We start from the raw sequence: 12,057 nt of genomic DNA on the forward strand, positions 1-12,057 counted from the left end.
TGTGAATCAATAACATTTGTTTAGGGCCAGACCCAGCAGCCAGGAGAGGGAAAGACTACACAGCCCTGAGAAAAGCGCTCTCTCTTTCTCTCCATTCCTCTCTCATCTCTCTCTCTCTTTCCCTCTGTTTTCAGTCTCTGTCTCTCATTCTGTCTGTCCATCTGTCTTAATGACTGACTAAATCAAAAGAGAAATAAGAACAGAGTCTCCGAATCCCCCAGACACGCCACGACTGATTTATTTTTCATTGTTGTTGTCGGCCTTCCATCCCCCCTCCCATCTCTGTCCTTTTTTGCCCCTTGCTGTTTTGGTGGTCTGGATCTTTCTTCGAGGCGTCATTAATCATTTCGCTCCCGTAACAATTCCATCAGAGTTAGGAGTGTGTGTATGGGGGGCAGAAACAGGGAGGCAGAGAAAGAGAGAGAAAAAAAGATGGAGAGAAGAGAAAAAGAGGAAGGGAGAGAAGGAGCGAGAGAGAGAGAGGGAGAGAGAGAGATTTGCAGGCTTGGAGCAGTGGACCACCCTCCTCATAGTGACGGGAAGTTGTTAGTTTAACCTGACAGGAAAGAATTTGGGAAACTTGGCAGCGAGGGGAGAGGAGAGAGAAAAGCTCCCCCTTCCTGCATTAACTGTTAATAGACTGACCATTACCTTTCTCTCCCTCCCTCCCTCTCACTCTTCCTCTTACTCTCTCCCTCTCCCTCCATCAATGTCTTTGTCTCCATTCCATCTCCTCTCTCTGCCTCCCTTCCTCCTCACCCCCACCTCTCTCTCTTTCTCCCTCTCTGTCTCTCGCCCTCTTTTGCTGTCTCCATCTCTATCTTCTCTCTCTCTCTCTCTCTCTCTCTCTCTCTCTCTCTCTCTCTCTTTGCTTGTCAGGCACAGTCACAAATCAGGCTGACATGCAGGTGATTTAGCTCTGTCTGTTCCACCACCCACAACTAGATCCACAATTAAAGACATGCAAGCTGCAATCGCAAATATGAAGCACATGCTGTGAAATATTGTCTGACACACAAACACACACACACACACACACACACACACACACACACACACTCACACATAAGCACACGTGCGTGCACAGACATCCACACATACACACACTGTATTGTATGGCATATGCTCCTTAGTCTCTCCCGTATAGCCCTCCTGTGTCTGTGAGCTCTGTTGTTCTTTGTGTGGACTGTTGAATGCCGTCTCTGTGTGCTTCACTGCTGAACCCCCCCCAAACCCTGTACCTATATCAGTTACACCTGACTGGGGGGAGAGGGGGTGGGGCTCAGGTTACAGCCCGCACAATCCGGGCACCCGCTTCAGGAACACAGAGACGTCTGCTAGGTACGGTCCTGAGTGGAGTGTGTTTGTCTGTGTGTGTGTGTGTGTGTGTGTGTGTGTGTGTGTGTGTGTGGGGTGCCGACACAAGGAAGGTTGTGTGTTAGAATGGAGGCCTTATCGCAGAGGCTGATCTTGAGTTTTCCGTATGTAGCCAAAGCCGTACAGAGACTCTGCCAGTTGTTGCTCAGTTTGTGAGATGCCGTGCTGTGAGTCAGTTAGGCAGAAGTCTGGGAACGTTGGGAGCGTTGAGGCCTGACACCGGGGTTCAGTCTGAGTTTTTAGGCCGGAGAGGATGTGGCTGTGGGCACAGATTCCCTGTCCTGCCTGTGTCTACAAACTGCGGTGATCAGATGTCTGTGTATTGTTTGTGCCAGACCCAAGATCTAATCGCTCTCTCTCTCTCTCTCTCCCATTCTCTCCCTGCCTCTTTCTTTCTCTCCATCAGGGGGTAGTGTATGGAAGATGTCCGGACCATTAGACTGGATTCCCTGGGCCAGAAAGCGTCGGGTCCAAGCGCTCTGTGCACTGGGTGCAGTTCTGCTCTGCTGCCACCAGGGCGGCGCCAGCAGCAGCACCAGCACCAACGGTGAGTGTCCCCGCACTGCCTCCTGGCACAGACTCCTGATACCACAGAAGAAGACAACAGAGGGGATTTTTCAGAGCTAGCTGGAACGAGGAAAGGCTGTTCATGAGCCACTCGAGGCAGGCAGTAAGGGGGAATTCAAGAATGGAAAGTGTGATGGAAAAAACAGAAGACCAGGCGGCTGCTCTTAGATGTCACTGAGTGCTAACTCAGTTTTTCCCCTTCCTCTGTCTGTGTCTAATGGCTGCAAATGCTCTGCTCCCCCACTTTACCTCCCTCTCTATCTCCTTTTCCTCCTCCTCTTCCTCTCTTCCTGTTCCAATTCACCCATCTTCTCTTTCTGTTCTTTCTCATTGTTTTTTTCCCTGCCTTCTGCTATGACAACCCAAACTCCCCCTCCTACCCCTACTTCCATCTCTTGATTCTCTCTCTCTTTCTCTCTCTCTACCCCAGATGACATGCCAGTCTTCACTGAGGAGCCCATGTCTGTGGTTCAAAAGCCGGGGGGCATTGTGACCCTGCGCTGTAGCGTCCTCCCGCCCCATGCCAACATCAGCTGGCATCTGAATGGGCGCGAGCTCCTTGCAGACGACTGTGCAGAGCTGGGCGTGGTCTTAAAGCCCGGCTCCCTTGACATCGTGTCTCTTAGCAACCAGACTATCGGACGCTACCAGTGTGTGGCGAGCACAGCTGTAGGAGCATGTGCCAGCGTACCTGCCAACGTCACCGCAGCAAGTGAGTACACACACACACACACACCTACATACATGTACACACACGCACACACCTACATACATGTACACAAACGCACACATACATGTACTCATACGCACAGTCTCTCTCTCACACACACACACACACGCATATATATGTGCACTTACACATGGACCCAAGAAAATGCTAAGTGTAATGGACATACAAATACATACACTAACTGCCCCTCGTCTAGTTCCAACTTCAACCAATCGCTGACCTAAAGACCTATAGACACGATCAGGAGGACACACAGGAAGCATGTGTTCACGCTGAGTTACTGGCATGCACACACAGTGGAAGATATGGTGAACATAACCCTCAAAGAACACATTCAAACATAAAGGCATGTTCTCACACACACACAGACACACACACACAGACACACACACACACACACACACACACACACACACACACACACACACATGCAAACACAAGTGTATATACGTGTGTGTGTGTGTGTGTGTGTGTATATCTTTTTATATGACATGTTCCTACGTAGACTGTGTAGCCTAAAGTCCATGTAAGAGGCTGTAACCACATAACCAGCTTTTAGAGACAAGCAGAGAAAAAAAGGCCAAAAGGGAGCTGAACAGAACTGAACAGGAACATCGTAAGCACTGACGCGCTGCAGTAACATGATATCACACAGTCCGGAAGTGTGTGTGTGTGTGTGTGTGTGTGTGTGTGTGTGTGTGTGTGTGTGTGTGTGTGTGTGTGTGTGTGTGTGTGTGTGTGTGTGTGTGTGTGTGTGTAATTATAATGGGATATTGTGGTGGTGTGGTAGTCGAGGTGGTTGAGTGGTAGTGGAAAGTAGCTCATGGCTGTGTGTGTGTGTGTGTGATGGTTGAGTGGCAGAGGGGAGTACAGCATGGTGTTTTCATGTGTATTAGAAGTGTGTGTGTGTATTTATGTGGTTGGTTGTGTGTGTAATTCTATGTCAATTTGTGTCTGTGTGTGTGTGTTCGTGTGTGTGTTAGCCTGTATGCTGTAGGTCAGTCAGCACAGGGGCCCTGTAGGGGAGGGGTGTAACGCGACTCTAGTGTGTGTGTGTGTGTGTGTGTGTTTCAGAGAAGGGGGATGCTTGGGGCCCATCAGAGACAGACCCCCTCCCTCCCCTTCACCACATTCCTCCTGAGACAGAACACACACCCACACACACACACACAACTACACACACACAGGAGGATAAGGGCTTAGGAAATATTCTCCATTTAATTGGGAAGAGGGTGATTTGAAAGGGTCAAGATAAGGGATAACTGCGTGTGTGTGTGTGTGTGTGTGTGTGTGTGTGTGTGTGTGTGTTGTGGGAGAGGGAGGGCGGGCTAATAAATCAGTCCAGAGAGAAAAAAGGAGTTTTTCCTCTGTGCTCTCACAGATTGTTCCAGACCCATTAGATAAAGTGAACAAAACGGTGTGTGTGTGTGTGTGTGTGTGTAGTGGAGTGAGAGTCTCTGGTTCCTCAGGCCAGTTCAGACAGGATCCACCTACAAGATGAGACGTGATGTCAGAGGCCCCATTTCCATCCCAACCTTTACAGCTTTCTGTCACACACACACACACACACACACACACACACACACATACTCTCACCTCATGTCTGCTAACTTTCTGTCTCATAAACGTTTTGCTGTTTTTAAAATAGCCTCCTGTTTTGTCTTTACCCTCTCCTTAATCAACAATTTTGTCTTCTTCTTTAACCTCCATTCTCTTTCTCTCCCTATTTCTCCCGCTCTCTCTTTCTTTCTTTCCTCTCTCTAGCTTTCTCTCAGTATAGTCTAGATCAGATGTTAGTGATAAAGTCCCTCCTCCCAGATGATTCAGGAGTGTGTGTGTGTGTGTGTGTGTGTGTGTGTTTGTGTGTGAGTGTGTGTGTGGGTGTGAGAGTGTGTGTGTGTGTGAGTGTGTGCGTGTGTTTGTGTGAGTGTGTGTGTGTGTGTGTGGGGGGGGGCAGGTCTGGCCTCCCCACTGGGGTCCAGACTCCACTAATACTCCCCCATGTCCTCCCTCAGCCCCTGTCTAATTTAATAAAGAGGCCTAACGTCAACGTCCCCCCGCCCGCCCCTCACAGAGCCCAGCGCAGGCCAGAACAGCACCTCTGGGAACTTGCATGTGTGTGTATGTATGTGCATGCATGTTCGTTTGTGTGTAAGAGGGAAGTGTGTGTGTGTATGTGCATGCATGTTCGTTTGTGTGTAAGAGGGAAGTGTGTGTGTGTGTGTGCATATGTGCATGCATGTTTGTATTTGTGTAAGAGGGTAGTGTGTGGTTGTGTATGGATGGCTGTACTGCATGTGCTGGCTGTGCTGGCTGTTCTGCCTGTGTTGCCTGTGTTGCCTGTGTTGGCTGTACTGCTTGTGCTGGCTGTGCTGGCTGTGCTGGCTGTGCTGGCTGTGCTGGCTGACGGGGCCTAGTTCTGGTATGTGTGTGTCTGATCGCAGCCCTCTCCCCCCGGGAGCCTCGGCCTGTTTCTGCATTATTTAAAACTCCCTGCTCGAATTCCTGCTGTAGACAAGCAGCCTCCCCTCTTCTCTCGGCCTTAGCCTAGCCAAACACACACACACACATACACACACATACACATACACACACACACACTCCTGCACGTAGTCCTGTCCTCACGGAAAGACTTTCTCCACAAACACACACACACACAGACTTGCATGGAAACAAAAGGATGTGATTTGTGTGGCTGCGGGTTAAATTCACATATGTGGTGGATGGAGTCCTCAAAAGCCACAAGCTTACTCACAGATCACTCATCAGCTTCTTTTCCCCTTCATCATTACTTTCACCTCTTCTCCCTCTCTCTCTCTCTCTCTCTCTCTCTCACTCTGTCTATCTTTTCCTCTCAGTCTCCCTCACACAGACATGCATTCCCTTATATATAGTCAGTGTGCACCCACCCATCTTTTTAAATGATACTGTGCAGTCGGTCTAGAATCACTGAAGGCACAAACCAAACCACACACTCCCACACTCCCACACTCACACACACACACACACACACACTTTAAAAGTATCTCTCTCTCTCACACACACTCATACACACTCCCACATACACACACATTGACAGTATCTCTATCTCATACACACACTGGATGACTCCACAGGCTGGACCATTAAAATGATGAATGATAAGTAACCCTGCAGCATTTATGAAAGCCTGCCAAAGCAGCACTGGAAAAGGGGCCGATCCACTTTATAAATATCATTAATCCCGTCTGATTCTCAGAATCCAGGCTCCAACAGGGAGCCCTGGGAGAGACTGAGCAGAGAGAGGGAGAGAGAAAATAACAGAAGAGACAGATAGAGAAGAAACAGAACAGAGAGATAGAGAGAGAGAGACAGAGAAAATAACATAAGAGACAGATAGAGAAGAAACAGGAGAGGGGGAGGGGGAAAAAGGCATGCAGAGAAGAAACAGACAAACTGATAGATAGAGACAAGGGGAGTGAGAGAAAAATGAAGAGTCATAAGAGAAAGCGATGAGAAGAGACAACAGAGACGGCAGAAAGAGTGAGTGAGACACATAGGACACAGACAGACAAGGAGAGAGAGAGAGAGTCTTTGCCATATTAGATGTACAACGTTCATGTATGTGGAACAGGGGGCAGCGGGTGCAGAGACGTGCTAGCGGCGGACACGCTAGCGCCACACGCTAACACCCATGGGGTTTAGCCTCCCGTGTCCAAGGTCGCGAGTTTGAGTCCGGTACGGGGCTCTGCTTCTACACAATGCAGGTTTTGTGTGTGTGTGTGTGTGTGTGTTTTTGTGTGTGTGTGCTTGACTAAATAGCACAGGATACATATAGTGTGTTCCTTTTGTTTACATATGTATGCTATACATACATAAATGTACACACCTGCATGTTCACTCAACATATGTTCTATCTCCTACTCTCTCATATATACATACATACACACACACACACATACATACATGCACACACACACATAAACAGACTGTATAATCTTCCTCTACACATATCTTAAAGTCCTCTCTCTCTCCCTCTGTCTCTCTCTCTCTCTCTCTCTCTCTCTCTCTCTCGCTCCCCCCCTGTCTCATCACTCACTCCCTCTGTACACCAGACTTGGGTGTGTGTGGGGGTCTGAGGGACAGGAATTCAAGGAGGACAGAGAGTAGAAGGGAGGATGAGTTTAGGAGAGGGAGAGAGGAAGAGAGGGGGGAGGAAGAGGAGGAGTGGAGAGGGGGGTTAAAGGTGTACAGAGAGGAATGTCGGGAGGGTGGATGGGGGGGTTGTGGAGGGGGCAGGCAAGGGGTAACCGTAAAAAAGGCCCTCTGATTGATTTAGCAAATGAAGCGTCACACAACCTCTCTTCCAAGAGTCCCCATCTTTCTGTCTACTTTACCCTACACACACACACACACACACACACACTCACACACACACACACACACACACACACACACACACACACACACACACACACACACACACACACACACCGCTCTTTACCCTGACATGTCCTGGGATTCTCATCTCTTGTGGAATGTGTGTGTGTGTGTGTGTGTGAGCATGCTTCTACCTATCAAAGCCAAGCCCTTAACTTCACCTCTGTGAACAACAGTCCATCACATTCCACTTTTGCACCCACCACACACACACAACACGTGAGAAGACTTGACGTTCTAGCTACCTAAAGGATTTTCCACTAATTACCCAAAGGAATGATTGCCCCTAATGTTTTGCCCACGACACATTATGCTAACCCCCCCCCCCCCCCCCCATCCCCCACCATAACCGACTTTCCCCGATGTTAGTTAGCCTCTCTCAGTCAGCTAACACCACATCCACATCACTGTGGCCTGCAGCCAAGCCCAGGCAAAAACAGCAAAGCACAGACACCTCTGAAAACAATGGCTCCGGGCCTGTGTTTGTTGGGGGAGATATCAACAGTTTAGGAGACACTTAATGAAGTGTGGGCTGAACTTGTTTTTTTATGTTAAGTGTTTTTTAGTCCCTTTAGCCTTTCCCTTTTCACTCTCTCTCTCTCTCTCTCTCTCTCTCATACCACACATTGATTAGTCATCCTTGTGTTATCACGTCACAATCCAAACTGATTTTCTTTCTCTCAATACCACTTTCTCCATCTTTCCCTCTGGTTGTATCGCTCTTCTCTGTGATCGTGTGTTGCCATCTAACTATATAATTGCACTGTGTCCAGACTCCCTTTCCCGTTCTTCTCTGTTGTCCTGTCTCACCACTTAACCATATTTCCCCTTTATCATTGCAATCCAAACTGATTTTCTTTCCCTGAAATCCAAGAGGAAGATGCCCTTTGACCCTTGCCCTCCGCCCTCATTCCAGGGCTGGGGGTGGGCAGAGGTCAGGCTCTGCAGACTCTGTGTCTCTGGGCTATTGGGCGTCTGCCCAGTCCATCTCCCAGTCAAGAGTCTGTTTCCTAGCAAGCAAACATAAATACCACAATCCATTCCTGCTGCTGCTGCCGCTGCCACTGCTGCTGGTCTGATCCAAATTGTTTTGATCTGTTGGCAGTGGCTTGCTGTGTGTCTCTGTGTGTGTGTGTGTGTGTGTGTGTGTGTGTGTGTGTGTGTTTGTGAAGGAATGCAGTAGCATATTAGCACAAGAGAGATCTGGGTTTTGTTGCTGGTTGTCTTGACATTGGTCTTACAAACTCTCTCTTTCTCTCTCTCTCTCTGTGTGTGTGTGTGTAGAGCTGCGTGACTTTGAGCCCGATCTCCAGCAGGACATTGAGGTGGATGAGGGGAACACTGCAGTCATTGAGTGCCACCTGCCTGAGAGCCAGCCCAAAGCCCAGGTGCGCTACAGCGTCAAGCAGGAGTGGCTGGAGACCTCCAAAGGTAGGACCCTAAGAACCAGCACTCTGTCTCTTCATCTATGTCTGTCTCTGCCCCTACTGGTTCATGTCCACTATGGGGGAAAGTCCTCTGACTTTTTTTTGTTTCCATCTTTGAGGCTAAGGCCCAAACGGCTTCGGTTCTGGAAAAATGTAAAACGTTGCAGAGGAATCAAGGACGCTGTTTCCAACAATTCTGGTGGCATCCTTAAATCTACTTTGCGTTTCTTTTACACATACTTGTGCAACCGTTGCTAAGCTCTGTTTAGAAGATTCTATGTCTTCTGTCTCCAAATGTCCCCGGTATTGCAACTCCTAATGGACACATAAGACAGAGGCTATTCAAGGCTGTCTACACTTCTCTAGATCTCTTTCTCTGTCTATATATATATTGAACTATCTGTACCTCTCTCTAACGATCTCTTTCCTATTCCTCTTTCTCTCTCTTTCTCTCACTCTCTCTCTCTCTATTCTCTCTCTCTCTCTCTCTCTCTCTCTCTCTCACTCTCACTCTCACTATCTGTAGCTCTCTCTGTCAATCTCTTTGTCTGTCTCTACCCTTCTCTCCCTAATGCCTCACTTTGTCACTGTAACTCACTTGCTATTTTGTTCTTCTGGCTCAACAATTCCTTCCCTCATTTCCCTCTCTGTAAGTTAAAGGTCCTATTTCTCTCTATCTTTCTCTTTCTCTCCCTCCTTTACCCCTCTATCTCACTCTTTCATTCCTCTCTGCCCTCTCGTTCCATCTCTCTCCTTTCCTCCCTGTTGTCTTGCTGCCAGAGCCCTGGAATTCCTAATCATATTTTATCTGTGCCATCATAGCTGTGTAGATAAGCCAGTTATCTGGGGAATGTTGAAACATGGGAATACTTTTGTTTATTTTCTTCCCTAATTTATTTCTGTCGTCTTTTTCCCCCTCTCTTTAAATCCTCTTCTGCTAGCTGTGCTGGTATGTGGCAGCCTGGCAGCTGGTTTTGCTCAGTCTCGAGACCGCCCTCTAGTGGTGGTCTGTGGGAGTTGCCCTGAGACTCAAGAGCAGTGTTGTGAGCTCCTGCTGCCAGGCTCTTAAGAGCAGTAGAGCATTTATACGTTTCTCCTTGCTTAAACTGGAGATGGAAAGTCCTGTTGAGTTTATTGAGTCCACCATCTGAATCTGCTCATTAGCTGAACGCAGATGTCGAAGTGATGAGTGAAATCGGCTCGTTTATTGCATCACTGGAGCAAATCGTGGCAGGACTTTAGCTTTCTGATTCTGGAATTTTCCACTCTTTGGCTGCGTATTAAATTACATCATGTCATGGTGAAACCCCTTGATAAGCCTAGAAGTGTAAAGACCTAACACCTGAAGCTCCGTAGTTCCAAAAGCAGAATCCAGACACACTATGTCAGTGGTGGTGAGGGTGAAAACAAAAACATACGGCAACTTTGTGTTTGGTCTCACTGTGGCTCTCTGTCTCTTTAGGGAACTACCTGATTATGCCATCAGGGAATCTGCAGATAGCCAATGCCACCCAAGAGGATGAGGGCGCATATAAGTGTGCAGCCTACAACCCTGTCACCCAGGAGGTGAAGACCTCCATCTCCGCTGATCGGCTGCGTATTCGACGTAAGTGAAAAACATGTATTGGATCTAGAATGTATTCTTTCCCATCCAAAATATCAATGTAATAATTAAAACAATGAAATAGTACCCTATTTTATATAAACATAAAGTCTGAAAGACGTAGCTATTTAATATACAGTTTAATTTGATACTTAATCTTGGGCTCTCTCATTGACTGTAAAAACTACATTTCCCATCGTCTCCTAGGCTCCACCTCTGAGGCGGCTCGCATTATCTACCCTCCGGACTCGCGTTCCATCATGGTGACCAAAGGCCAGCGGCTGGTGCTGGAGTGCGTCGCCAGTGGCATCCCCACCCCGCAGGTCACATGGGCCAAGGACGGCTTGGACCTGCGTCACCATAACAACACGCGCTTCCTCCTCAGCAACCTGCTCATCGACACAACCACCGAGAGCGACTCGGGCACCTACGCGTGCCACGCCAACAATGGCATCGGCTCGCCTGGCACCGCCACCGTCCAGTACGATGTGCAGGTTTTTGGTGAGTATGGAAGCCCGGAAGCGTTTTGTTTTTTTGTGTGAGTGAGAGAAGTCATTAAATGTAGAGACGCCCCTAAAATCGGTAGAACTCTGATCCTGGAAACTAGGAAGGAGAACCAGTCCCTAGGCTGTTGAATCTCTCATGCAGACATAAAGGCATGCCATGTCAGTTCATAAAGTCGTAAGGCTCATAGCTGACAGTGAACCAAGCCAACCACAAGGTTACGCAAAGGAGGCTTCGTCCTCCAGCAACAGCAAAGCACTGTGTCTTTTAAAGAGGGGGTAAAGCAATGCAGTCAGTGTGTCTGGCGTCTGCTCTCTTTCCTACTATACAGCTCGGCCTGTGACAGGAGACAGGAAGGTCTAGAGCATGGATTAGCTTACAGCAAGAGTGAGCAAATGAGAGCGATTGTGTGTGTGTGTGTGTGTGTGTGTGTGTGATTGGTGTGTGAGAGAAGAATCCAGTGAGTGAGTAAAATAGAGAAAATGTGTGTTTATTAAAGAGATGTGTTTGTGGAGAGAGACAGTCAGTGAGTTAATGCAACAGAGTATGTTTGTGAAAAAGACATTGTGTGCATTAAAGAAAGAAAGAGAGAGGGAGCATGTCAGTGACTTAATGAAAGCGTAAGTGTGTGAAAGAGTCATTGTGTGTGTGTGTGTGTTTTAAGAGTGAGTAATGTGAAATGGCGGGGCCCTGATTGCACTGGAGTTGTTTTTGTGGGCGCGTCTCCCGGCAGCATGGCCTAATTAAGCCCAGACGTTCTCCGCTACTCTTAACGAGCTCGCCTCCCTCTGTCTGATTCACGGGCAGCCAACCATCAAGTACTGCGGCAGCGCTCTGCAGCTCTCTGTCTCCACACACACACACACACACGCACACACACACGCACACACGCACACACACGCACACACGCTCACACACACACACACTTACACACACTTACACATACACACACACACACACACACACACACACACACACACATACATACTGACACACACCATGTGTTAGCACACACAAACACATTAGAGTACTAGAACCTCCAACCCTTACACACACGTGTATGTACATAAGGTCCCTCACTCACTCATAGTACTCTTTTTCAGAAACAGTAGTCATGATACAGTAATGAGTGTACACTCTTTACACACACTGAGTGACAGCTGTACGTGTAGTAGCACACACTGACACACACATTAACAAGTACTAGCGTCCCCCCAACACACACACACAAACACACACACGCACACATGCATAGGTGTTGTCAGGCTCCCACTCTTTTTCAGAAACCGTAGTCTGTACACACTCATTACACACACACACACACACACACACACACACACAAATGAGTTTATAGCCTTCATGCTTCATATATGATAATGTCAGCGTCCACAAACTAACATTCTTGTGTTTTTTTCCTCTTTCTCTCTCCC

At 48.1% G+C, this 12,057-nt stretch overlaps 1 protein-coding gene across 1 annotated transcript in view; it reads left to right on the plus strand.

Moving 5' to 3' along the window:
* The window catches only part of boc (BOC cell adhesion associated, oncogene regulated), a 33,920-nt gene that overhangs the window by 12,208 nt on the left and 9,655 nt on the right, over nt 1–12,057 (plus strand). Inside the window, exons 2-6 of the mRNA XM_031584415.2 lie at nt 1,784–1,924; nt 2,375–2,656; nt 8,378–8,524; nt 9,983–10,126; nt 10,331–10,624. Coding sequence (XP_031440275.1) covers nt 1,801–1,924; nt 2,375–2,656; nt 8,378–8,524; nt 9,983–10,126; nt 10,331–10,624 — 991 coding nt within the window. The 5' untranslated portion in view covers nt 1,784–1,800. The remainder of the gene's footprint in view (nt 1–1,783; nt 1,925–2,374; nt 2,657–8,377; nt 8,525–9,982; nt 10,127–10,330; nt 10,625–12,057) is intronic.

Source organism: Clupea harengus, chromosome 17 (assembly GCF_900700415.2).
Source record: "Clupea harengus chromosome 17, Ch_v2.0.2, whole genome shotgun sequence".
In the NCBI taxonomy this organism is placed as follows: domain Eukaryota; kingdom Metazoa; phylum Chordata; class Actinopteri; order Clupeiformes; family Clupeidae; genus Clupea; species Clupea harengus.